At 44.9% G+C, this 27,901-nt stretch overlaps 1 protein-coding gene across 2 annotated transcripts; it reads right to left on the reverse strand.

Moving 5' to 3' along the window:
* TMEM39A (transmembrane protein 39A) lies at positions 1-27,502 on the reverse strand. Of its 2 annotated transcripts, none has more exons than XM_028712253.2 (9): positions 27,275-27,502; positions 13,127-13,320; positions 11,278-11,500; positions 10,197-10,280; positions 7,201-7,355; positions 6,325-6,673; positions 4,580-4,767; positions 2,222-2,351; positions 1-456 (listed from the first exon to the last, which is right to left on the reverse strand). In XM_028712253.2, exons 2-9 carry the CDS (start codon positions 13,237-13,239, stop codon positions 223-225), a joined length of 1,476 nt encoding a protein of 491 aa, XP_028568086.1. In that variant the 5' UTR covers positions 13,240-13,320; positions 27,275-27,502; the 3' UTR covers positions 1-222. The 2 variants fall into 2 exon arrangements, with proteins under 2 accessions (XP_028568086.1, XP_028568087.1); XM_028712254.2 differs by having other exon boundaries at positions 2,231-2,351; positions 27,275-27,500.
* Positions 27,503-27,901: the final 399 nt, after the last annotated feature.

The following is a 27,901-nucleotide window of genomic DNA, read 5'->3' on the forward strand; positions in this document are numbered from 1 at the left end:
TTGCTTCATAGATGTATGTTGATAATACAGTATATACACAATGATTGCTTTATATAAAATAACACCTTGTTTATATAGCGACATTTAATTGCCACTTGGCCCTTCCTTAACCCACAAAAAAAACCAGCAGTATACAAAATATAAAATATTTTTTAAATATTTATAAACAGTTGCAAGGAAAAAATAGAACTGTATGAAAATATCCTTCCCTTCTTCAGGTGATTAATGGGCTTTTAATCCGTAGCTGTTCAGAGGATACGAGTATGCCCTGCCCAACACTATACGGTCCCGCAGGAGTTTAAATAAGACATAGTAATTGCAGAAGAGGATCAGGGCCATGGAAAGGGTATGGTTCCACTTCTCTGACCGCAACAGGGAGTAGAGCTGATAGCAGACCACGCTGCCTTCAATGAGAATCAGCAGGTTGAGAAGCCGTAATGGACGGTGAAAGAGGAACTGTAGGGAGGGAAAAAACAGTGCTTGAAGGGTCAGAAAGCAGACCAAATTCTGGGGGGCAGGGGAAAAGAAATAGAGGCCCAACAACTGCATCTGAAGCCCCAGGGCTGTAGCCACTAATAATAATAATAATAATAATAATAATAATAATAATAATAATAATAATAATAATAATAATAAATTTTATTTATATCCCGCCCTCCCCAGCCGAAGCCGGGCTCAGAGCAGCTAACATCAAATGTATAACACATTAACATAAAATCAGACAATCAATTAAAATACATCCTCAAATCAAATCAGATCAGGATCAGAATAAAATCCAATCAGATGGCAATCAGAACATTGCTGTGGTTCTGTTATTTGAACCACTGGATCAGATTCAACTACTCAGTTCTGCTAGAGGAAGCCATGCGAGGACTTGTGCTAGTGCAAGAGGGCTTCCCCCCACCATGCGCCTATCCCAAACCTTCTCTAGAAGCAAGGAGATGTGAGATCATTCTGTCGGACAAGCAGTAATGCATGTGCTGATGGAAGAGTCTCCTCAGTATACCTGAAGGAGTGTCTCCACGCCTATCGTTCAGCCCGGACACTGAGGTCCAGCTCAGAGGGCCTTCTGGCGGTTCTCTCATTGCGAGAAGTTACAGGGAACCAGGCAGAAGGCCTGTAGTGGTGCCCGCCCTGTGGAACGCCCTCCCATCAGATGTCAAGGAAATAAACAACTATCTGACTTTTAGAAGACATCTGAAGGCTGTTTAGGGAAGTTTTTAATGTTTGATGTTTTACCGTATTTTTAATATTCTGTTGGGAGCCACCCAGAGTGGCTGGGGAAACCCAGCCAGGTGGGCAGGATATAAATAATAAATCATTATGATTATGATTATTACTACTACTGCTACTCCTCAGCTTAGCACTACACTGAAATTCAATTGCCAATACAGGGTTTCCCAATCTTGGGTCTCCAGCTGTTTTTGGACTACAAAAACTTACTCAGGGGTTATATTCCCAGGTACTGCTGTATATGTGAAATTGTGCATAGTGGGGAACGCCATCTTAAAAAGCCAAACTCCACCAAAAACCCACAATTATCCTCCCAACTTCACCACAATCACTTCCTCCAACTCGCAACAGGCCTCAAAGACTCATGGGATTGCAGCTGCAAAGGCTCCTGGGATTGTCAGCTGCTTTCCCACTATTTGGGGGCCATTTTGCCCATTCCGCAGTTTACATCAATTTATTTACAGTGGTGCCCCGCAAGACGAATGCCTCGCAAGACGGAAAACCCGCTAGACGAAAGGGTTTTCCGTTTTGGAGGTGCTTCGCAAAACGAATTTCCTATGGGCTTGCTTCGCAAGACGAAAATGTCTTGCGAGTTCCTGCAGGGTTTTTTCCCTCCCCCCCCCCTTTCCCAAGCCGCTAAGCCGCTTAACAGCTGATCCGCTAAGCCGCTTAACAGCTGATCCGCTAAGCCGCTTAACAGCTGATCGCTAAGCCGCTTATCAGCTGATCCGCTAAGCCGCTTAACAGCTGATCCGCTAAGCCACTTACCAGCTGATCCGGTGAGCCGCTTATCAGCTGATCCGCTAAGCTGCTAATAGCGCTAAGCCGCTAAGGGGCTTGCTTCGCAAGACGAAAAAACCGCAAGATGAAGAGAATCGCGGAACGGATTCTTTTTGTCTTGCGAGGCACCACTGTATTTGCAGGCATCAGAATAATTGTGCTGAAATGTGGTGGTGGGGCGTATGAATTCTTACATAATAATACTTACGGTACTTACATAAAAGCGGGCATGGGACACATCTGAAGGCACTGCTACGTTATAAGGCCCGACTGCTTTGTATAGGCATCGACTATGTCGCACTAGCACTCCCTGTGGCCATATTGTGCTCTCAGACCAGCTGTGGAGTATGACAAAGGGACTCGGTGAGCATCAGAAAGCCAACCCGGAGTAATTTCACGATTCACAATGTTATATATACACTTGGTCATATATACACCCCGAATTCGTGTTGATTGGTTTAGGCATTTATATACACATATTTTCAAGCAGTAGACACTGAAATAACAGCAAGAGGTTTCAACCGAGTTGTAAATTCTGAATTAGACTGGTCAACACAAACATACATAAAATCTGAGGTTTCAACTCTGTTTTGGAAAGTAGAATCTTTCACTGGTAGCCATAAAATACACAAAACAAAGATACATTGAGTTATGTAATAAAGCTGACAATCTTCTTGTATGTAGGTTAAAAATATATGCAACTAAAAAGAAGAATACCTCAAGTATAAATTGAAGAACAAAAGGAAAGAAACCCCGAGGGTAAAATCATAAATAGCTTTGCATATACAAATCATAAAACCCATCCTTCACCAACCTGGTACCCTCCAAGATATTATGGACTACAACTTTCAACCAATTGTACAATTTAATGTGAATTTGAATAAGTAAAAACCAATTTCACAGGAATCCTAATTCTCTTCTTTATTTTTGCTCTGGAGGTGTACAGATGAAATTATGAAAAATTAGACACTAAAAGCTGAAATAAGCAAGTGGACTTTTTTGGAAAGATTAGCAACAATGTAAGCTAACTTCATGAGAAGGCCTGTTTTAGTACCACTAATGTGAAACTGCCCTGTATTAACTGCAAGAACCCTATCCTGTCCAATTTCAAATTTGGAGCTGGGAGAGGGAAGCAAGGGATTTATCCCCAGCCACAGTGTGAGGTCAAGAATCACAGTCTAATCCTTACCTAAGCCTGTCTACTCAGAGATAAATCCAACTGAGTTCAATCCGATATCCTTCAATTAAGCATGCACATGCTTGCAGTTACCATTCAGTAAGCCCAATTAAACACAGCAGGACTTGCTTCAGAATAGAAATGTACTGAAAGAGAGGTAGGGTCCTGGGCGCTCACAATTTTTGGTTTGGTTTGTGGACCCATTTTTATCCATACCTTGGCAGTGCCTTTATTTGTGGGTGACCCACTTTGTTGCCTAAAGGGCAGGCACTAAAGGTATAGAATCATAGAATCATAGAGTTGGAAGAGACCACAAGGGCCATTGAGTCCAACCCCCTGCCAAGCAGGAAACACCATCACAGCACTCCTGACATATGGTTGTCAAGCCTCTGCTTAAAGACCTCCAAAGAAGGAGACTCCACCACACTCCTTGGCAGCAAATTCCACTGTCGAACAGCTCTTACTGTCAGGAAGTTCTTCCTAATGTTTAGGTGGAATCTTCTTTCTTGTAGTTTGGATCCATTGCTCCATGTCCGCTTCTCTGGAGCAGCAGAAAACAACCTTTCTCCCTCCTCTATGTGAAATCCTTTTATATATTTGAACATGGCTATCATATCACCCCTTAACCTCCTCTTCTATAGGTAAAGGGACCCCTGACCATTAGGTCCCGTCGTGGCCGACTCTGGGATTGCGGTGCTCATCTCGCTTTATTGGCCGAGGGAGCCGGCGTACAGCTTCTGAGTCATGTGGCCAGCATGACTAAGCCGCTTCTGGTGAACCAGAGCAGTGCACGGAAACGCCGTTTACCTTCCTGCCGGAGCAGTACCTATTTATCTACTTGCACTTTGACGTGCTTTAGAACTGCTAGGTTGGCAGGAGCAGGGACCAAGCAACGGGAGCTCACCCCGTCACAGGGATTTGAACAGCCGACCTTCTGATCAGCAAGTCCTAGGCTCAGTGGTTTAACTCACAGCGCCACCCACCTCCAAAGGGCAGGCACTAGATCACCTAAATTCAAATGAGACGAAATGATTTGAAAACTTGTGATTTGTCTGTTAAGTGATTTAAGCTAGGGAGAATGATGTTACACTAGTTCTCTGTGTCCTCTTCCTACAATTCTCACTGGATGAGAAGACAAAAACAAAACAAACCCCCCACCCTGCCAGTTACCACAATAAATTCTGCGAAAAGTCTCAGGTAAGCCTATCAAAAACAGATCTCAATAACAGTAAATGAAAGTATGGTGCACAACAAAATCATTGAAGAATACCGACACGGACAGTGTAGTCTTGGGTCCAACTAAAGAAAGGTACAAAATTAGGATACCTTCAGCTGCCCTATTTTCTTTCCCTTGACCCTTGTCAACAAATGCTTTGAGGTCACACTCACATGTGCTGGGGGGCATTGCTGTATGAACCATGTTCCAGCTTCTGCCACTTGCCCAGGTGGGCAGCTGATCTGTGCAGCAAGTCACAATACTTGGGAGGAAGCAGCTGGGTGGTGAGCATGACAAAGGCGTTGATCCACACCATGATGAGGTGTTCACAGGACCAGCGCATGTCATAGTACTGTGTGCTCTGCAAGAAACCAAAGAGGGTGTTAATGCCGACGCCCCAGAGATCTCAAGAGTGGGAAGACGGTGCCCCACAGCCATAGATTTAAGTAGCTACCTAGGAACTGCAAGGCCAGCAAAGGACTCTTTGAGATCCTCCTTTCTCCTTGGCATACATTACATGAAATTTTTGCACAGCCGATGTATATGCCATTGTGGAATATGTGCACACCCATGGTCACTGGCATGGAAGTAAAACAACAAGCCCAAGAACGCTTCTTGGGTACACAGAGCGAAACTGGATTGGGTGTGGAAGGTCCAGATCTGCACATTAGACACCAGCCTGATAAGAGCACCAGTGATCTATCTGGACAGCTTTCTGAGGTCTCTGGTAAGCCAGCCTGGATATCACAGCTGTCCCTATTCTCTAACCATATTAATTCAAATCCTGCAATGGCTCCCAGTGGAGTACAGGATCAAGTTTAAGGTGCTGGTTTTAACCTTTAAAGCCCTATACGGCCTAGGATCCTCGTACCTACGGGATCGCCTCTCCCGGTATGTCCCATGGAGGACCTTACGGTCTTCAAACAAAAACTTCTTGGAGGTCCCGGGCCACAGGGAGGTTAGGCTGGCCTCAACCAGAGCCAGGGCTTTTTCGGCTGTGGCTCCGATCTGGTGGAACGCTCTGTCACAAGAGACTAGGGCCCTGCAGGACTTGACATCTTTCTGCAGGGCCTGCAAGACAGAGCTGTTCCACCAGGCCTTTGGCCAAGGCACAGTCTGACCCCCTCCTTTGGTAATCCTCACGGAACTCTAGCCCAATGGTTGCCATTAATTTGATTTTGAATTGATTTTAGACTGCTGTGTTACTTATATTGTTGTTAGCCGCTCTGAGCCTGGCTTTAGCTGGAGAGGGCGGAATAAAAATAAAATTGTATTATTATTATATTATTAGTAGTAGTAGTATGAACACCCAAGGCACTGCCAAATCATGATGTGAGTTGGGCATCAAATGCCTGCTAACAGTACCAAAATACCATGGTACTCAAATGGCTTGGCTCTCAAACAAATTGGCTCCTGAATGCTGCAAACCCTGAAGTAAGTGTTCCGTTTGCGAACGTTTTTTGGAAACTGAACGTCCAACACGGCTTCTGCTTGAGTGCAGGAAGCTCCAGCAGCCATTCAGAAGCAGCACCTTGGTTTTCGAACGGTTTCGGGAGTCAAATGGACTCCCGGAGCGTATTAAGTTTGAGAACCAAGGTACCACTGTATAGTTGCTACAGTTGTCTGGGGAAGAGGACGGGGCTAGTAGATGCAGTGAAAAATGAGTGGGTGAACCACAGTGGCACTACATGTATGGCAAGACCTAGCTGCCAATCGGGAGTGATACTCCAGAATCAGCCACATTCTGCCATCCAGGCTGCCAGAGGGGAGACAGAGAAAGGGAAATTTAACCAGAAACCCACTGTGTTAACAATCCACAGACAAGATTTAGAAGGTGGTGGCAGCAGCAGCAGCAGCAGCAGCAGCAGCAGCAGCAGCAGCAGCAATAATAGCAATGAAGGAGTAGGGCAACAGCTACCTTCACAAAGCACAGTGGCAGGAATGCCACATAATAGGCACTGAAGAGGGAGTTGAATAGAACCTCCTTGATTCTGCGGTTGAAGTCTGCTTTCAGGCATTCCACCTCGTTGCGAATGAGGTCTGGAGACAAGGGGCAGCTGTGTGTGGGGATGGGCACGGGGTTGTTGAACTGTTCTTTCAGGGATTCTCTCAGGAGAGAGAGGAAGTCTTTGGGCTTGACGAGGCTGCCAACCCCCGTGGCACCAGAATCTACCAGCTGATCCTGCACCAAATAGCCACAGTCTGTGGGAAGAGGCTGTGTTCTGCTGTCTTGGTGGAAGCAGCACAGTGGGACATAGACACCAAACCTGCAGGGAAGGGAAAGGCGAGGGTGAGATTACAGCCTGCGGTATATTAGGCATTCCAACCATGAACATCTGAAAGGAACTTCCTGAGCAAGAGGCTTGCATTTCCTGCACCCAGGTTATTCCCTCATGTGCTACTTTTGTGGTATGCCTCAACTCCCAGGGCTAAGCAGTGAGGCCATAGGTAAAGGAGCACAATCATTGTGTTGCCTCTATCTCTTCAATTGCTGCCATTCTTCTCCCCTTTCCTACCCACCTTTAAAATCTAGTCTTGGCTCATATATTGCATTAAGTCGATGGACCAGATGTCTCTTGACCTTTATAATGATTCTAGCAGGGAAAAGATGTTGAGAGAGGCATCATTTTCCTCCTACCCATTTCCCCCGAAAGACCTATTCAACTGGCGGCTTTTAACCCTGTCGATTCTCTGCCAATCTTGTGTGGATCAACAGGGCTTCTCTTTGTCATGTCTTGTACTTTTGGACCCTTTCCTATTTATTACATTCAGGATACAAGAGAATGATACTCACGGGTAGCCAAGAAAGAGGAGATTCAGAACAGAATGGCTACGGAAAAGGTTAACTAGTGTCCAGCAGAGCACCCATCCACACAAAGTGAGCAGCACCAGGCGTGCCAAAATCAGTGCTGTGTAGTGAATCACTGATGTAGTTCCCACCTGAGAGGCCTGTAAATTCAAACACCAAGAACCATCAGCCCTACAGATTCTCTTCCTATATGCCACAATATATTCCAAGAAACAGCCTGGTCTACCATCCCCACACGGTATAGCATGGCTCTCAAAGCCAAAAGGAAACCATTTTTATTTTATTTCTTTGCTAGACTTAACAAAATAGTAATGAATGCTTAAAATATAGTTTTTTGAGGGAGAGTACTGAAAGCAAGTAATTATATCCTCCTTAATACTGCAGGTGTTTGTGAGGGTAAAACGTTAGCTTAGTGTTCTCTTTGACAGTAGCGAGACAGGGAAAAAATGGCATTACAGTCGTACCTTGGAAGTCGAACAGAATCTGTTCCGGAAGTCCATTCCGAGTTCCAAAATGTTCAGAAACCAAAGTGTGGCTTCTGATTGGCTGCAGGAAGCTATTTTTGGAAGGCGAACGTCTGGGGCTTCCGCGACTTCCGATTGGCTGCAGGAAGCTCCTGCAGCCAATCGGAAGTCACGGAAGCCCCAGACGTTCGCCTTCCAAAAATAGTTCGCAAACCGGAACAGTCACTTCCAGGTTTGCGGTGTTCGGGAGCCAAAACGTTCGGGAACTAAGCTGTTCGAAAACCAAGGTACAACTGTACTGTTAAGATGCAGAACCAATCAAAACAAAACCTACCACAAGGGATGAGTGCTACCCCACTATAGTACCTTCAGTAAATAATAAACCTTGTTTTTTCATTGTTCGTTTAACCAGGAGCAGCCAATTTGGTTGATGCTGTGGACTACAGCTCCTGTTATATCTGACCATTGGCCATGCTGGGGGATGATGGGAGCTCAAAATATCTGGAGGGCACAAGGCTGGCTATGCCTGTTTTGAATGGGTGTGCGCATGTGTCAAACACTGGATTTCTGAGGACCATGCTTGGGGATTTATCTAAGACCAGACCCAGCCATCTCCAAAGTGTGGGGCTAACCAAAAGCAGATCAAGTGAGCCAACCACTTCCCTTTTCCAAACATCTATGGTAACAAGGCTCTAGATCAGGGATAGCTAACGTTCTATTCTCCAGATGGACCATTGACTCCAATGGTCAGGGATGATGGGAGTTGCACAACAGCATCAAGTTGGCTATCCCTGCTCGAGTTGGTGTCATGAACACATGCAGTGGCATTCAAGATCAGAGGAATCCTGGATAGATTAATTTCCATAGATCACAGCCTGGGACATTGGAACCCAAATTCAAGGTGTTGGTACTAACATAAAGGTAAAGGTAAAGGTACCCCTGCCCGTACGGGCCAGTCTTGCCAGACTCTAGGGTTGTGCGCTCATCTCACTCTATAGGCCGGGAGCCAGCGCTGTCCGCAGACACTTCCGGGTCACGTGGCCAGCGTGACATCGCTGCTCTGGCAAGCCAGCGCAGCACACGGAATGCCGTTTACCTTCCCGCTAGTAAGCGGTCCCTATTTATCTACTTGCACCCGAAGGTGCTTTCGAACTGCTAGGTTGGCAGGCGCTGGGACCGAACGACAGGAGCGCACCCCGCCGCAGGGATTCGAACCGCCGACCTTTCAATCGGCAAGTCCTAGGTGCTGAGGCTTTAATCCACAGCGCCACCTGCGTCCCTTGGTACTAACATAAGGTCCTATAAAGCTCAGGACCAGGTTACTTTAGAGACTGCCTTATCCCTTATGTACCCAGTAGATCCCTCAGGCCTGCAAGCTTTAAAGATCTCAGAAGCCTGCTCCACATAATAGGGCTTTCAGGGTGGCTGCTCCTGTTCTGTGGAAAGATACACACTACAGTGGTACCTCGGTTTTCAAACGTAATCCATTCTGGAAGACCGTTTGAGTTCTGAAATGTTCGAAAACCAAAACTCAATAGCCGACAGCTAGGTTTTAGGATCTTGCACTCAGTGGAAGCCGTGAGGCAATGTTCGACTTCTGAGGCGTGTTTGGAAACTGAAGCATTTGCTTCCAGGTTTACGGCGTTCGAAAACCGAAATGTTCGTCAACGGAGACGTTCAAAAACTGAGGTGTCACTGTATCTGCACTTTCTCAAAACAACTGAAGACATTTTTGTTCCAACACAGGGTTTCCAAACTGGACAAATGTGTCTTTGCCCTAAGTGTCTATTTTGCATTGTTTTAGTTTTGTTGTGTTTTTGTTTGGAATGCCATGCACATTTTAAAAAGACCTATGAACAATTGACTTTCAAACTGGCACTTGAGAGATATCTCACCAATGAATCCCACCCTGTTTGCTCATCTGTTAATCTCACAATTTCTTCCTTTGTTAATACTTTTAAGATGCAACCTCTACTGACACTGTCAATCTTGCTTGAAACGAAGTGCTGTTCACTTAATCTATGCTTGATGTATTGCTATAGGTTCCTATTGGAACTTCACTGACTTTACCACTAGGGCAAATCATTCCCAACAAATCCTCCCTCAGTTCCTTTTCTTTTCACCTGATGTGGCAGCTGTTAACATCAATAAATGGCAGCACTTCACCAAGGTGAGTGAACATGTAGGCCAGGGGTCAGCAAACTTTTTCAGCAGGGGGCTGGTCCACTGTCCCTTAAACCTTGTGGGGCCAGACTATATTTTGAAAAAAAATAACGAACGAATTCCTATGCCCCACAAATGACCCAAAGATGCATTTTAAATAAAAGGACACATTCTACTCATGTAAAAACATGCTGATTCCTGGACCGTCCGTTGGCCGGATTTAGAAGGCAATTGGCCTTAGTCTGCCTACCCATGATGTAGGTTTTCATGTGTGGCAAATAAAAAGACAAGCATCATACTGAGCTCATTCTAAACCTCCAATTTCTTTGGGAGAGTTAATTGTGACAACGTTACCTCAGAGATGAGGGCCCATACCAGCCTCCGCGCCAGCATCACTGTGATAAATGCTGCCAGATGGTAATCAATGAGGTGAAAGTTCTAAAGGAGAAAAGAACAGCGTATTCACCAGGGTGAAGGAGAGGCCAGAAAGGCAGGAGCTGCTGAGATGACATAGCAGAAGCATGGAAATTCCTATAAAGGAGAACCAGGACACACTGTGAACCATTCCAAGTCTGCCAGATAAAGAGGGAAGAGAAGGGGACAGATTAAGCACATAGAAGCAGCTTGGGAAGGCTACCGTATTTACAACTGCCACTTAGAAAGGAAAACCTAGGAGCAGACATTCTGTAGTTACCTGTGAATTTCTGGGGGGTTTTTTTGAGGGAAGGCAGTAAGCATAGGGGGAAAGGCCCCACTCTTCTGGGGTTGTGAAGCCAGCCTTTGGGATCTGGAGGAAGGGACTCTCCCCTCAATCTCCAGACACTACAGTGACGCGCATGCACACACACACACTCAAACATTAAATGAAGAGAAAAATGACCAAACACACAAAACTGCACTGGCAACAGCCTTGAAGGAAAACAGGAGATGGGGGAAGGGGCTGTAAGTGGGAAAATGACCAGATCAGGATGAGTCACAAAGCAAGGAGGGAGGGGCAGAGTGGGAACCTTTTAGAACTCCATTAGCCCAACAGATAGTAACCCAATAAAGAGAGCACATAGAGGGAAGACCTGGCTGCCCTCGTTCCCTTGATAAAAATAGGAATTCACAGGCAAGTCCAAAAGATTCATTGCTCCCCTTAAGGGAGGAAGGCAGCTAGTTTAAGGAATGTTGAGAGACAGTACACCCCAGGGCAGGAACCCCAGGGCCAAAACCTCCAAAATGCCCTTCCTTCCCACTCCCCCAAGTGTAGAGCTGCCTTGAGAAGTCGTAAGCCAAAGGCTGCCTTTGAGGGAGAAAAGGGGTGCATTTCATAATGTCTGGGGAAAAGAAAGGATGGCAGACTTGGTGATGTCAGCTGAGCTACAGAGACACCATGATTAAAATTCCCTAAGCAAACCGCAAGAAGGGCATGTGGCCAGCAACGTGGACTCACCAGTGACGTACAGGAGGCAGGGTGGTTGTATGGGTACCACCACACGGTCTTATAGATATTAATATACTGAATAAAGAGGGCCACCAGCAGGTAGATGAAAAAGAAGAACTCAAACAGAAGGTTCCCGTCTACAGGCAGCTCAGGGATTCGGCAGTGTCGCACAGGCTCAGGGGTGATCAAGGCTGTAATTGGAGGAGCAGAGAGGCTGATAGCACTACCATTCCTGAAAAAGAGAGAAACAACACGTCACTAACTCTTGCCAGTGTTCCTGGGATATCTCACCCTATTGTAGGTTAAATGCTTAGCATTCAGAGTATTTAAATCAGTGCTGGGGGAAACCTCTGCCTGCACTTTTGGCCAAGCGACACCCACATGCTCTAGCCATGGCTCCTGTAGGGTCTACCTTTCCTTTGCAAGAACAGGCAAATCAAGCTATTGTTGTCGCCTGCAAAGTGCTACCTTGGTTATTGCTGCTTGCAAATACAGTGCACTTTGCAAGCACCGTCAATCAACTGACCTTCAGTGATGCAAGTGCCACCATGGTCTCTAGCGGTTCCAAAGTCCTGAAAGGTTTGCTCACTCCTGGCAAAGCTAACACTAGGGGGGATGGGGAAAGAAAGGATCTGGTGTGCTGGCCGGATCCAGTTTCCCACACCAGGTTTAAATTGTTCAATGTTAACTACCTCAAGAAATCCTTACAATTCTTTAACATAGGTCAATATGTTCATCCCCATATTGCAGATATGGGGCATATTTGTCTAAGGTCAACTAGTAAGAAAATCACAGAAGAAAGGTCCGAACTGGGCACTTCTTGATATGCAGCTTAACCACTGTACTACACTGAACAGTCCTTAACACAAAAAAGCAAAGTACTACACACAGCACTCTCAGTGATTCAGAACAAGTTATTTCTCTCTTTCTCCAAACAGCCTCTGGTAGTATGGGCTGTGACATGAATGACGAGTAGCACCTGACCACAGGCAAGTGTGATGCATGCCTTTGTCAAGAATTTGACACTTTCTAGCCTAGTATGGTGGGATGGAAACACACATGTCACATATGTCCTGTGTCCTTCCACGGACACCCCTTGTTTCGCCACTTCTGCAGAAGCCAATGCCAGAAAAAATGGAGCTCAGACCACCAAGCAGAGATACCAGATTTTCCCCAGCCTAATCCTGTTCCAGCTTTGTCTGTTGTACCAAGAATAAGATAATGTAACCAAGCAACCCCCTGACATTAGATGCCTAGCAGTGCATTCCAATCCTCTGGCTTCCTTATCTTAGCTTTCTCAACCTTCAAAACTTCTATGATATGCAATGTTTATTAATGAGCAATGCTCAAGTCAAGGCCACAATTTGAAGGAACAACTGGAAATTAAAATCCAACCAGCTGGAAAAGACACCCCATGACCCAGTGAATATCCAAATCTGAGCGCCAACTCTTGGAATGCTCAGAAGAACAAAAAACAACTGGCTTTTTGTGACACTTAAAGATGCTTGGATGAAAACACTTGTATGTGTAACCTTGATATAAGAACTATTGCTTTCTTTTCATGTACCTTATGAACTGGAACTGATGGGCCACCTGAGGGGAAGGGGTATGTAAAGGCTTTCAGGTCACACAAATGCCTGAGGTGGCAACCCACCTGAATCTCCATTGCCCAACCGGAGTATGAGATATAAAGTGAGCCAAACACAGAGTCAGGCAAACACACACTGTCAAATTTAGGGCAACAACAAGTGTAAAGAAACAAGATTCTTGTGAACCCAAGTGTGATCTGATGATGACAAGTAATAACAAAAGTTCTGTCTCCCACAATTAAGCCCACAATATTATGTTTTGACTTAACCTGTTTCTTAGACTAGTGCCGTTGCCACAGTTCCCACCAACCAACGTCTGGAGAGAAGGCAAAGCTGAACGGCTTAGCTGCTGCCGACTGGGTCCCCTCCTTCCACCGGGCATGACCAGGAACCAATCCACCTCTTCCACCTCTGGCAGCCTTTGCCCTGAGATCTAGGTAACAATTCGCAAGACTTTCCAGCTCTGCAAATGAGGAAAAAAAGCAAGAAATTAGTTCAATTGTGCCGCAAGCATCTGCCAAAATGAACCAAGTGCCTTAGATAACTCCCATGGCCCCAAAACTAGCCTTTACAAAGTGTCAAGAAGCACAAAGTGTCAAGAATCCATGTTAGGGATTATTAGGGGAGAAAATGAAAAAAAGACGGCCAATATGTGTTTATGGTGTACATTGCGTTTGAAATCTGTATACAGTTCTGCTTGCCTCATCTACAGTGTAAGTTCAGAGAAGGGCAACAAAACTCAAAGGGTTGGAGTCCCTTAATTTATTTGTATTTTAGTACATAAATATGTATCCTGCTTTTCCATTAATAATGCCCAAGGCAACTAACATTATAAAAAAGAAGGTCAGAAGTAATGTAATAAGAACTTCTAAAAGCAGGCCACAGAAAATACGACTGGCAAATGTCTGACAAAGCAGATGAACCTTTAACAGGCACCAGATCACTCAGGGCAGGGAGTTCCAGAGGAGTTCCCATAGGAATTTCCCTTTGAGGAAGTGCTTGAGCAGCCTAGAGAATTGTTTCCTCCTCAATACCAGACCTCAGGGTTGCACAGTGAAAATGGCAGTTGATTTAGGACTAACAGAAGAGAGTACCTCCCATGAGGCATAATTAGAGTGAATTCTGAAAGTTGTGAAGATCGCCTTTGTCTTGGATGACTTCAAAAGGGGGTAATACAAGTTCATGGAGCATAGCGATCGTAGAAACTAGTCACTGATTAATCTAAAGGGGCGCCCATGTTCAGAAGCACAGCACCTCTGGATACTAGCTGCCTAGGATCAAAACAAGGGAGGTCCCTTGTCTTCATGCTCTGCTTGTGAGCATCCTGGAGACATTTGGCTGGAAATCTCATGCGGTTGGAGCCACTGCTGGAAACAGGATTCCAAAACAGATGAACTAGTAGCACTCTTCGATTATGAGTGCCGTTACTTCACTTGACCAGTTGAGATGCTACAAGGTGATATTTTGCTGCCAAGGCGTAGGCCTCTATTGAGAATTAACAGGTGAAGCAAGCATGTTGATATGGTGGGGCTGCCAAAAGATGCAAATAAAAGATGAGAACATTGTGTATATCAAAATAGGTTTTGTGGCCATGCAAACTTAGATCAAAATATTACCCCTTATTCAGGGGATAAGAACTCAATGTCCTAATCACTTCCTGTTTTTTACTCTCAGTGTTGTTATCTACATTCCTGCCCATGGTAAGAGTTATCTACTGCCACATTAAAACTGCAAGACAGGATACATATCTAGGGATCATTTAGTAACTGCATCACATGACAGCATGGATTCACTTTCAACTGCCTTTTACAAAATAGGGGAATGGTCCAACCACATTAGAAGTGCTTCAGTCCTGTTGATTCTAAAATATATGCAACATTCTGTTACGATTTGGAGAGCCAAGTCTTTGCTCAGTTGCAATTATTTTGTATGTCTAAAGACCTGCATGTATTGCAGCAACACTGTTTGCCTTATGGAGTCCAGCTTCCATATTGACACACTGGACTTTCGAGTTCAAAGTTGGCAAAATCTTTTATTTACTGACCTTGGATAACACTGTCAATCAGAATAAAATACTATTAGTAGGGGGAAAAGCAGCATGTACATAAAACTGACTTTTCGTTCAGATTCCCTGATTACTGCTTTGTGACTAAAGATTTTAAAGAGAGTAGAGAAAATGATGTTATGTGAAAGAACACAAAAACATATGTGCATTTAAGGGAAGCCAGAATTACTGGTGACAAAGGCTGGCAAGATCCTAAACAGTTGCCACTTTGGTAGAAAAAGTGATTCTACTGGCATCGCAAGAACAACTAATCACAAAATGTAGAATTTTAAAAACTTGCTAAAAAGGAAAAAAAATTGTTAAGCTTTAGATAGAGATATGTACTAGAGAAAAATTTGGCTAGATTTTGGACAATTGTGACAGCATTTGAAATTCCCATTATTCTAGGCACATGTGAAAAATGAAGATAAGATTTTAGCTGCAGTTCATTCATTTTCAGTTTTGTATTCTTGTTATAAAAAAGTGTGCCTAGACATTCCATTGTTGTGCCCATAACCTAGGTTTAAGGTGCCATTTAGCTCCTAGCTTTCATATCTCAGTTTCTAACACTGAATTGTTATATGGAATGAGGGACTATTACTACTACTAATTTATCCGCCCTTCACCCTAAGGTTCCTGGGTGGGTTACAGCCGTGGTTTGGCCTAGCATTATGTCTGCATCCAGGCTCACAGTTTTAACTCGCTTAACGTTATGTGTGAACTGGACCAATATACTGTAAGACAATATTTTTACTATGCAAGAAATCTTGATTTGAAATGTGTATATATACTCCACCTCTTATAGTAGAAGGCCCACAAATCAAAAGAACTGGCAAACCGCTTCTGCCTCTTCTTGCTAATGGTTAGGCAATTCTATCTGCTGTATTCACTGTTTCTGCAAACACCATATTCAGTGTCATTGCATATAAACATAATACATTCAGATAACTTGCCATGTCTGCTTACATGCAGAAGCCAAATTACTCATATTGTGCACCCTTCAGTTTTATTAGGAACCATTACTATTAATTATTTTTGAACTTTTAAACTGCCCTTCATCATAAAGGCTCCCTGGATGTGTGTGTTTCTGTACAAATCAATATAAAATTAACATTATAAACACATGGATATACAACGTAATTACAGTCAATGGAACCAATTCAGTAATTCAGCAGCAGCTCCTCCACACACAAGCATAAAAAAGCGATTAAACATGCAAAGGAGCTTAACGTGGTAGACAACCAATGCACCACTGACGGGGAGAAAGTTCCAGGAAAATGGGGCACCCTCACAGAGAAAGCTCTGCATTATGCTCCCTCTTAACTGCCACACTCGTTGGCAGAACCATGAGAAAGACCTCCTCAGTCAATCCTAAGGGAGGAATTCAACGCAGCACTAGGAATATCATTTTGCTTGCCTGATAGCAAGATCTCCCCCTCTCTGTCCCAGTGCGCTATTCTGGGGGCTATCGCAACCCACCCAAGCCAATCTGGTGGTCGAGGAGGAAGTGTCGCTGTGGAAGTCCTTGTGCGTACTTCTACTAGCAAGATGGATTAGCTGGATTGAGCACAGGTCTGCAAATACAGTACCAAGGAAGGCACTCCTTCAGATATTTGGCTCTTAAGTCATTAAAAGCTTTATAAACCAAAGTTACTCCCTTGAATTGGGCACAAACTGGTAGCCAGTGCACCAGCAGAAACCAGTATTATGTGGTTCATTCTTGCTGTACTACTCAGAACCTATACAGCTGCTGTCTTAAAAAGGAACCTCACATCTAGGACATTAGACTAAGGCTTAGATATTAGCCAAAAAGTGGGGCACCATCAAGCACTGGGACTTTGCCCCTTTACTTCACACAAAGGAAACCTGACTACTCCCAGAGAGAGTCGGAAACAGGGCTGGCCCAAGCGCAGCCGACAATTTAAATTCTGTAACCGAGATAAAATCATTGGCATACGCGTGGGTAGCAAATATTTAATCCATGTTTAAGCTTGGCACCAACAACCCACTAAAATCACAACACGCCACCATCAGTGGGGGCAGCCAGGAGCAGGTAAACAGTCCTGGGAAGGAAAAGTATTAAGACTTTCCCTGTATTAGACGGTTTTGCACAGCTCAGCAGCTTTTTCCATAATGGAGATAGCTTGGAGCTGGCAAAAGCATGCAAGTAGGAAGTCTGGGAACCACCTGCTTTTCTGCCACAACCTGATTAATGCCCACCAGAAGCGGCTTTTCCCAGTCACATGCAAGGTTGCAAGTACCATGAAGTTAAGGTCCCAGAGAAGACAGGACCGCACTGCAACAAATAATTTGACAAGGGTCTTGCCTTTCTTTGGGAAGCCCTAAATGGTTTCTGCCAAGTATAAGCATGCTGCAATTCCCAGCTATTTGTGTTTTTCCAAACTTGGGGGAAGCTCACAGAGTCATTCTGTTCTGAATCTAAGTCATTCTTATTTCGGTGCATTCATTCCATTATGTGTGTTATCCCAGATATTTATACAGCTACAGACCTGATCAATGCAGTCTGCGTAACATATTGCTTCACCACAAGGTATGTTTACAAGTGATTAAAAATCAACAAGTTCTTACAAGCCAACACGAATGCAGCAGCCTCAGAAGAAGAAACTGCGCATGGAAGCAAGGTTGAAAAACACATTAATTCAGGGGCGTAGTGTGGAAGGGGTTGGCAGGGTGATGGCCCTGGGCACATTTTTTAAGGGGGCGCGGCACATTTGGCCCCTCACGCTGCCCTGCCAGCCCTGTGCTGCTTTGCAAGGCTGGGATCTGATTTGAATGATTTGCCCGGCAGGGCGATATGAGAAGGACGCAACAGCCATGTGCCTTTCAATACCAGCCTCTCCCTTGCTTTGCGAAGCAGGGATCGAAGGAAGCATGGCTGCTGCATCCTTTGCACGCCACCCTGCCAGTCCCAATCTAATTTGTGGGGCTGGGGCGATCCAAGGGCTGCGTCGGCCAGCCCCCGGTGTGGGCAGGCAGGCAGTGCAATGTGGTTCTGCTTGGCTCTAGTGCACTGGCAAACCATGCTACACTGCTGTGTTGCTACAGGGAATAACTTGTTCTCCTGTAGTCCAAGAGAGTGTAGCATGCACAGAAGGGCACATTCCCAAATGAATGAAGGGAGGTGGGGACCTATTCCTCCTCATGAACACCATGAAGAACTTGTCCACCAAGGAACTCCACACCATAAGAGAATCAAAACAAGTGAGATAATCTAAGTAAGATGCACAAAATAGTGCAATGTTTTTTGCATAATATGGTGCAATCGTAAGTACTGACTGGATTTTGAAAACAAAATGAGTTAACAAGAGAAAGGCTTTTCACATGGTGACAATTTCACAATGAAAGCGGATTCTGAAAGCAGATATATTTTTACAAGGTGTGAATTAGGGATATACATTCTTTCTGTTAACATACAAGCAGTCAACTTGGCACACATCTTTTTTGCTTCTGTTGAAAACGGCTGGAAATGACATGTTGAGTGACAGGAAGAAATTTTAATGACTCTAAGAATCAGGAGATGGACGGACAGGCTAATTAAAAGTATTCAAAAAATATAGGTATTTTATATCATTTCAACATTTGCATGACTGGTGCCTTGTCTTGATGGGCATTTCTTTTAAAAATATACAGGAATGGATCCAGTTTAATGTAGTCACACATAAGTCCCATTGAAATCAATTGGTCTTGTTAGTAATGACTAACATGGATTGGATTCGATCTATTTTTTATTTTTGTTTCACCACAGAAACTCACTGAATCCTTTTAAGAAATTTCAGTTTACATTATTAGTATTTATTATTTATACAGCACCATTTTACCAAGAGCATGGAACTGGTCTCTCAGTTTACATTTGCTGAGCTTAGAAAAATGAACTGATTGAAAACATTAGAGCAGGGATTGCCAACCTGGTGCCCATGGATACTGGTGTGCCCACTAGTACCTCCTGTGATGCCTGCAAAAGGCTCAGTAAATATCTCCTCAAAAATCCAAAATGCACGAGACTGGCAGTGGCAGGGGGATGCCCACATCTTTTTCTGTTTCTGTCTCTTTCCATTTCTTTACATGTGGCAGCCATTTTGTGTTATGTCAGACACACTACAGCTGCCATGTTCCAACGTTCAAAATTAGCCAGGCGCCAGTTACATTTTGCGACTGAATGGAAATGTCCAGTAGCCACGCTGAGCGCCTAGCATCTTCACTTTCCTAGTTACAGTCAGCTGGTCTGCCAGGTACAGCAGCAGCAAAAGCCGGGGCAGCAAAAGACGCATGTCTCTTGCTGCTGTGCTACCCCGCCAAACAACTGATTTGCCTGGCAGCGCAGCAGCAAAAGAAGACTCCCCCTACCTTTTTTTAGCAAGGTAGACTGGTAGGAAAAGACACATTTTTTGGTGCTGCACTACTCTGCAGTCACCTGATTCACCAGGCAGCAATAATAATAATAATAATACTTTCTGGTCACTGACCATATTAAAGATATTTGATTTGATTTGAATAATAATAATATTTTTTGCTGGCGGGCAAATGAGGTGTTTGGTGGGGTATAGCGGCTGCGCTACCCTGAAGACCTCCAGACTGGCCCAGCAGCATTTTGTTTGTTGTTGTTGTTGTGGGGCTGCCTGGTCTGGTAGCGGGGTAGAAAGAAAAAAGGCGCCTAGACATTTTGTTTTGGCGCCCACAGCCTAGGTCCTAGGAGCCACATGGCTCCTAGCATTCCTATCCCAGTTTCTAACAATACATGCACCTATACTGCTTCCTCAACATTCTCAAATGTGCCCTCTCAAAACGTTTGTGGCCTCTGGACTAGTGGGACACTAGTGAAAGAGATACAGGTGCTGGAAAAAGACCAAGATTGGATCCATACTTAGTCGTGCTTAGAGAAGACCCTATTGAAATCACTGGGACTGAAGATAGAACTGTGGGTGATATCCAACTTAGGTTGATGATCTGCACCACATACCTGCAGGTAAGCCCCTTTGACCTCAACAGGACTTACTTCTAAGCAGACATGTATGGGACTGTGCTATGAATTACGTAAGACCACTGATTTTAGTGCATCTGTTCTGAGTATGACTAACACTGAATACCAGACTAAGTCTGGATCTAAACTTATAAAGCAGGAGTGAGAAACCTTTTTGGTTCCACAGGCAGTTCCTGGTCATATTTGACAGGTGAATGGGCCAAACTACCTGTCAATCATGGGAAATCCCCCACCAAACTGTTTTAGCAGATGAACCCATACAGGCTTGCATGGAATCCTCTGCAAAAACGATGGGGGCGGGGACATCCTTTTAAGTGAGAGATTCTGATTCACCTCTACCACCCAATCTCATTATTAAACCAGGATTTATAAACTATTAATCAACTTCCGCTTATCAATGGTGATTAGTTGCATACCAAGTGTGACCAAGCAGGATTTATTACAGGAGGGGAGTTGAAGATCAGCCTAACTAAATACATAGGGGATAATTATTTACTGAAACATATGTAACATTTGTTTGCTTAGATTAAAGGAAGATAAAAGTAAACCTATATTCATACAGCACCATCAGTAAACATGATGTTTTATAGTGTATAAAAAAGGTTTTCCTACATTGAGGAGCTTGCGGTGTAATCTTAAAACAAAGAAAGAGGAGATGGAGTAAACATCAAGCAACATGTGGGTGCTTCTGTGTTGGGATACTGCCAGGGAGATAAAGTCCATCTGAGCCCCCAAGCCGGCTGCCGGACGATCCATCCATCGATCTCCCGTAGTCACGCAGTCACGCAGTATCAGCAATTAGCGACACGAAGCCTCAGAAATAGCTTGCCACATTCTTAGGCTGGTGCACACTCTTTCAGCAGACTTCACACAGCAAAAGATGTACAGCAGGAGAGCTTATTTACAGTTTATTCAACGTTGGTCAGAACAAAGAAAAGACATGACCGCCTGCTACAGCGTTCAGAAGAGAGAAAACGAAAGCAACTCAAAACATGAACAGGAAATACACAGACTCTGTGACTCACAAAAGCCTGCTCCCTTTTAAGGTGGAACGGAAATATCCTAACATTCTGTTCATATGTATTTAATTTAGGCTTATTTCCATGCCTAGTTACCATAGTGCGTAGGAACTAAGGGGTTATGTCAAAGGCTTTATGGAAAAAGTTGAGTTCCGAAGTGAGATTTGAAGGAAGGAAGAGAGGCATCAAGAAAGTTGCAGTATCTTTTGAGGGAGCAGAAGACCTTTGCACAGTGAAAGACAGTGAAGCCAGAGAAGGGAAGATTATGGGCAAGGTTGAATGTGCTCATACTGAAAACATGGAACAGGGTGAACTGGCAGGGCACAGAGGAGCTGGACTGTTGGTGGCAGTGGCTGCAGGGCCAGAGGCTGACCCAGGGGAAGGGAGCAGCGATTTATGGGGTTTATGCCTCCTGCGAGACAGGAGTCAGGGCTGGAGGGAGGGGGAGAGTCTGAGCAGGAACATTTGGGGAAGGGTGCAGGATGCAGGACAGGAGCCCGAGTGAGAGGAAGGGTAGGATGCATCAGGAGAGGAGGAAGACAGGGTACCTGGATGGTGCATGTGGACTGTCAGATGGAGGTACCTGAGTTTGGATGGAGACGTGGTTACACCAACAGTCCAGCTCAGAGCATAAGCCTGAGGAGGGGATGCCAGCCACTTGTCAGCAGAAGTATGTGCACATGTTCTGTGCACCTTAGGAACAACTGTAATTGTGTGCTTTGTCAATAAAGAATTATGCTACCCACCGTTTGTCTTCCTTGGGCTGGGTGTACTCAGGACACCAATGAAATCATAGCAACCATTAGGCAGATTAAGGGGGAAATATTATTTCCTGAATTTTAAGGGATCTTTTTCCTAGAAATGCTTTTCTTTTGACTACATAAATTGTAATATTTACATCAGTTTATATCCAGTGTTCAAAACTCCCATTGTTCTAGGCGCATTTTGCTACAGGGAATTTCATTAGCGCGAGCAGTTTCTGAGCTCTGGGTGCAGTACTGCGCCTAAAATTTCAGATTAAAACTGCAGAGTGGAAGGAAAGGAGGACCTTTTTCTGCCTCCCCACTTCCAGCTGCTCTGTGAAGACTGGAGAAGAAACCCTCTTAAGAATATTAGGGGGGTGGGCAGGGGAAGGACTAGACCATGTGAAAAATGAACATAAAATTTTAGCTGCAGTTCATTCATTTTCAGCTTTGTATTCTTGTTATAAAAAAGTGTGCCTAGACATTCCATTGTTGTGCCTATGACCTAGGTTTAAGGTACCATTTAGCCCCTAGTTTTCATATCTCAGTTTCTAACACTGTTTATAGCCTTCAAGTACTTCCAAATTCGGAACTATATTTTGTAACGTTGCACCAGTTTAGAAACCAAGCTCGGGGAAAATTAAAAAACCACACACAAAGAAGCTATGTCACCTGCTTCTTAATTTGACTAACCAAGGGAGCAAGATATTGCATATTTAAAGAGTGGCACCTTTCCAACATAGTTTGGAAGATTATGAATGAGTCATGGACTCGCATGCCTTCCTCCCCTTCCAGCCTCTGGTACATGGCTTCTCTCTCTGTTTCCGGTTTAGCACCAACCATCATTTTGCCAAAACATCTGAACTATGAACCTGCCCTTCTCTGGGGAGTGCAATCCCATCCAAAGCTGCCTTGTCTTTCCAGTTCTTTGAAAACTCTGCATGCATAATACTGCCATCTTGTCTGACTCAAGTTTTAATTTGCTGGCCCCCATCCAGCCCGTTAATGCTTCTAGGCACTGTTCTAGAACCTCAGACACCTAGCCTGATTCAGATGGAATGGAGAGATAACGCCACTCTTAGCATTTAGCCTTGAAGATATATATCTAGAGAGAGAGAGACTTCAATTAAAATAGACTTTTATATTCACGAAAAAATATAAAGGATGATGGTGTGACAAGGATTAGTTTGGATATATATATTGTGCCTTAGCACATTTTGTCTTTAAAATCAGAGATGAGGATGAAATCTAATCATTTATTGCCACAAGTATCAGTACTCCGATCCTCAATATGCTTATTTTAAAGTCTCATTTCAAAATACTCTTAGGATTGCTAACTAGAAGGTGTGACCCACTAAAACTGCCATGCAGGTGCCCATGTGCATAAAGCCCATGGCAAAGCTCAGATATACCTAGGACTGAAAAACAGTATGGCCCAGTTGCTTTGCAACAGCAGCTGGCAACTGCTACAACCAGCTGGAGGAATCAAAACAGTTTCCTAGCCAGGAATATAGCACCACGGCCTTGTTGATCCTTACCAGTATTGTTGCCAATGCACACACCACTTACAACAGCTTGGCTATACCTAGGATTGCACAGCAGCACAACACTGTACAGTGCTACATTAAAAAGAAGAAGAAGAAGAAGAAGAAGAAGAGTTTGGATTTGATATCCCGCCTTTCACTCCCTTTAAGGAGTCTCAAAGCGGCTAACATTCTCCTTTCCCTTCCTCCCCCACAACAAACACTCTGTGAGGTGAGTGGGGCTGAGAGACTTCAAAGAAGTGTGACTGGCCCAAGGTCACCCAGCAGCTGCAAGATTGGATTTAAACTCAACACTCGAATCACTGAACAATGGCTACATTCGTCCATAATGCTACCCACAAATCTAATTAGTCTGCACATTAGCAAGGAGTCCCTACTTTGCTCCTCTTTTTCTAAGGAGTAGAGCAGGGGTCAGCAACCTTTTTCAGCTGTGGGCCGGTCCACCATCCCTCAGACCATGTGGTGGGCTGGACTATATTGGGGGGGAGGGGAATGAACGAATTCCTATGCCCCACAAATAACCCAGAGATGCATTTTAAATAAAAGGACACATTCTACTCATGTAAAAACACGCTGATTCCCGGATCGTCCGTGGGCCAGACTGAGAAGGCGATTGGGCCGCATCCGGCCCACGGGCCTTAGGTTGCCTACCCCTGGAGTAGAGAAACAAATCACAGAGTAGCTGGCTTCTCACTCATTGTTAATTTGGAGGTAAACACAGAATACTAAACCAGCTGATAGCCATGGTTTGTTGGCACTGCGTGTAAGCACAGCCTATGGTTCTTAGCAGAGAGTAGAGTGATGCATACACATATCTATTCCTCACCAGTAATTACAAGGAACCTAAGTAGGCACACGCCCTTTGCAGATACCAATGGAAATATTCAAACGATCAGCTTCAAAATGGAAAATCTGTGAGAGACAGCTAACCTACTTGTTTCAGAGTGCTGTAAATTAAGTTGAGCATCCACACATTTTAAGGGTTGAGAAAAATGAAAACACTGTTTGGTGACTCTTCGTATCAAGAAGTTTCTGAGTGTAAGTCAGAAGTAGGCCCTTCATAAACTTTTCCATTAGCATATTTTTCAAAAATGGAGCAGGCAGCTTCCCTTCATTGTGTCTGTTTCCAAAAATCCCCAGTTTTTCCAATCTTCACCAGTGTCCAACCTCTCCTGCCTATTCTTCAGAAAAATGAATTCACAGTAATGGGAATTTACCCTTTTAAGAATAAGAATTATTCATTATTTCATATCTATTATTCATGAAGACATTACTCACATGTGCACTAATGTAAAACCAAAACCAAACCTATTTTAGTCCAAAATTCATGAGCCACTTCCTGAGTTCAAGTGACCACAAGATATAGCTTCCTGACATAGTAGGAAGAGATGCTATTTAAACTAGAAAATTAAAGCTGCAATTCACCTTCCTGAGAGTTAAGCCCTACTTAACTACATCTGAATACATGGCTGAACTAAAAATATAACAAATTTTGTCATTTCATGTTGAGCCAGCAAAACCACACAAGATTATTTCAAAGTACCTTTCGCCTTAAAACAACCACCATGATCCACACAGGATTTCCTTCCAGAGGTAGTAACATTTAGGAATGTAGTGTTAATGTGCATTTTGATGACAACATAGGTAAATGGTTGCATTGTAATTAACACTTTCAAGGTGCTGATCAACATTGTCCTGTTGGGGCAATTTCTCAACTGGGGCCAGAAGCCACAGGTGGATCCTAATGCACACAAATTCTGTTGGAGGTGTTTTGAAAGACAGATCCCAAATACCTGCAAATCTGGGGGATAACTGAAAAAAGCAAATCCCATTCTTACCCACACATGCAAGTTACATTCACATAGGCAAACTGCACACATAATAGTATGCTTTAATCGTGTCAGTTTCAGTGTCTGTTTTGGCTTAGATGGGCACCAAATTGTTCAGAATTCTGAACCTTTTTTGGGGGGTTTGCTCTGGTATGTTAGGAATCCACCTGTTTAGTCCTTCTAACTGAAATGTGGCAAGCCTTACTGCTTAGCAGATGTGCAACCTTATCTTGTGCCACATGTTTAATCGGACAGAAGTTCTTTGAGTTCAGTCGGGCTTATTTCCCCATAAAGTGTGCACAGGATGAAGCCTAGGCAAAATTACACAATGTTTAGAGAGGCAGTCAAACGTGCTAGTCACTTGCTCCTGCTGAATGCCTGATTCTGAGAGATACTCCTGAAGTGCTTGACACTAATATGCAGAGCCAAACCTTTCAAGTCCAGATTTCTTTTTTTGGAGACAGAAAAAGGAGAAGTTTAAATAAGCCTCAACAGCCTCCACAGAATGGAAAAACATACATATCAGCCTAGGTAAACTCGGCCCTCCAGATGTTTTGGGACTACAACTCCCATCATCCCTGACTACTGGTCCTGTTAGCTAGGGATCATGTTCAGGTGTTGTTGGACTACAAATCCAACTACCCCAGTCACTGGTTGGCCACGTGGAAGCTGGAAGTCTAGCAACATTCAGAGGGAACAAACTAGGTAAGCCTAGGTTTTCATGTACAGTGGTGCCTTGCAAGACGAAATTAATTCGTTCCGCGAGTTTTTTCATCTTGCGATTTTTTCGTCTTGCGAAGCACGGTGTCGGAAAAGTTTTGGAAAAGCTTCAAAAATCACCAAAGTCTTCAAAAACCTCAAAAAAAGGCTACCACACCGCGTGCTACGAGTTGCTCCTCGAAGTCAAGTCGCAACTGTATTAACGGTTTTAAGAAAAAGGAAACAAACCTGCAAGACGTTTCCGTCTTGCGAAGGAAGCCCATAGGGAAAATCGTCTTGCGAAGCAACTCAAAAAACCAAAAACCCTTTCGTCTTGCGAGTTTTCCGTCTTGTGAGGCATTCGTCTTGCGAGGTACCACTGTACAACCATAATATCACCCAAGGAGAACGGGAGGTGGCATTTCTTTATTTTAAATGTGAGGCAACCTAATTCCTATACGAAAAAGGGGGGGTTGAAGAATGAGGTGGGGGCATGACTTTTTTCAGCTGGAACTCACCGGAACTCAGTTCTGCCACCTCTCAGGTGGGTGCCATTAGCATTCTAAGAGAATGAGGGAGGTGTTCGTGGTTAAGTCCAGCACCTCTTTTCCTAGAAAAATAGGACTGGGTGAGGGAAAGAGTGCCACACTGTATCAAAGGGAGTGGTAGGAGGAGGAAGAACCGCCTCTCCCCATATGAATCAACCTCGACCCTGCAATCGATGTCTGTAAGGCCATAACATAGAACGGGCCTTTTCTGAGGTGGCTCCCTGCTTGTGAAATGCTGTCTCCAGGGAGGCTCGCCTGGCACCTTCATTACCTACCTTTAGGCGCCAAGCAAAAGTGTACCTCTTTCCCTGGGCCTTTGGCTAATTATACAACCTATGGCCATTTAAACCGTGGTGCGTGTGTGTACATGGCTATAGTTTTTGCTTCTTACGTGTTTTCATGTTTCTGTGTCACAAACCGCCCTGCGATCCTTACGTGAAGGACAGCATAGAAACCTATAAATCAATCCATCCATAATGCATAAGTAAGTAAATAAGAAATATTCTCAAGTGGTGTTTAAGAGTGAGAGAGAGAAAGAGAGAAAGAAAGAGAAAAAGAAAGAAGTGAAAGACACCTGAGGAAGAAAAGTGTATGTATTGGGGAGGAGGGGGGCGGGTTGGGATGCCAGTGAGTAACTGAGCAGCAGCAAACTGGCAATTAACCCAACGGGAAGGAGGAATGGATGAAGAGCAGCAGAAGGGGGAAGAAAGAGGAGAAGGAAAGGAAATTAAAAAAAAAAAGAAGGTCTTCCCCTTTGGCTGAGAGACAAAGAAAGGCGGGCGGGAGCTAGGCCGACGGGGGAGGCTCCCCTCTCCTCCTCCTCCTCCTCCCTTGGAAGGGCCTTCCTGGGACGGTGGGGCACCCCGTCCGCGCACCCCTCGCCGTGAGGAAAACACGAGAGTGAGGGAAGGAAGGAAGGAAGGAGGAAGGAAGAAGGAAGGAAGGAAGGAAGGAAGGAGCGGCCGCTGGCTCTCTCGCTCGCGCCCACTCACCGCCTCTCTAGCAGCACCATGAGGGGGTCCCGCCGCCGCAGCAGCAGCAGCCGCCTGCCCGCTCTCGGGGGCCCGCCAGGCTGCGGAGGGGACCCGTCCCGGAACGTCCCGGTCCGGCTCCCCGTTTCCTCTTGTCCCTCCTTTGCTCGTTGTCGCCGCGACAGCAGCGGCGGCGGCGGCGACTGCAGCTCCTGCCGCCCTGAAGAGACGTGGCAATGAGGGGCTGATGCGCTCATCAGCGTGCGACGAGGGAGGGGCGGCGGAGGCGGCGGCGGCCAACCCGGGAAGGGAAGAGTGCGCCAAGGTGAGTGGCGGCGGCGGCTGCGGCGGCCATGTTGGGAGTGGCAAAAGACGCCCGCTGCCCGCCCGGCGCTTTCCCCCGTCATTTGGCTGAGGCGGGTAGCGGCTCGGCTGGTGCAGGCGATGGAAGCGTCGCCAGTGCGATATATATTTACCTATATGTTGCACCATAGGCGTACGCTTGAAAGCAACGCTGTGTCCCCCCAAAGCCGCTCACGCAAGGGTTCCCCGTCGCTCAAGCGGTTGCTACGCAACTACTGGAATAAAATACTCCTATACAGTGGTACCTCGGGTTACATACGCTTCATGTTACAGACTCCGCTAACC

Source organism: Podarcis muralis, chromosome 17, assembly GCF_964188315.1.
Source record: "Podarcis muralis chromosome 17, rPodMur119.hap1.1, whole genome shotgun sequence".
In the NCBI taxonomy this organism is placed as follows: Eukaryota; Metazoa; Chordata; class Lepidosauria; order Squamata; family Lacertidae; genus Podarcis; species Podarcis muralis.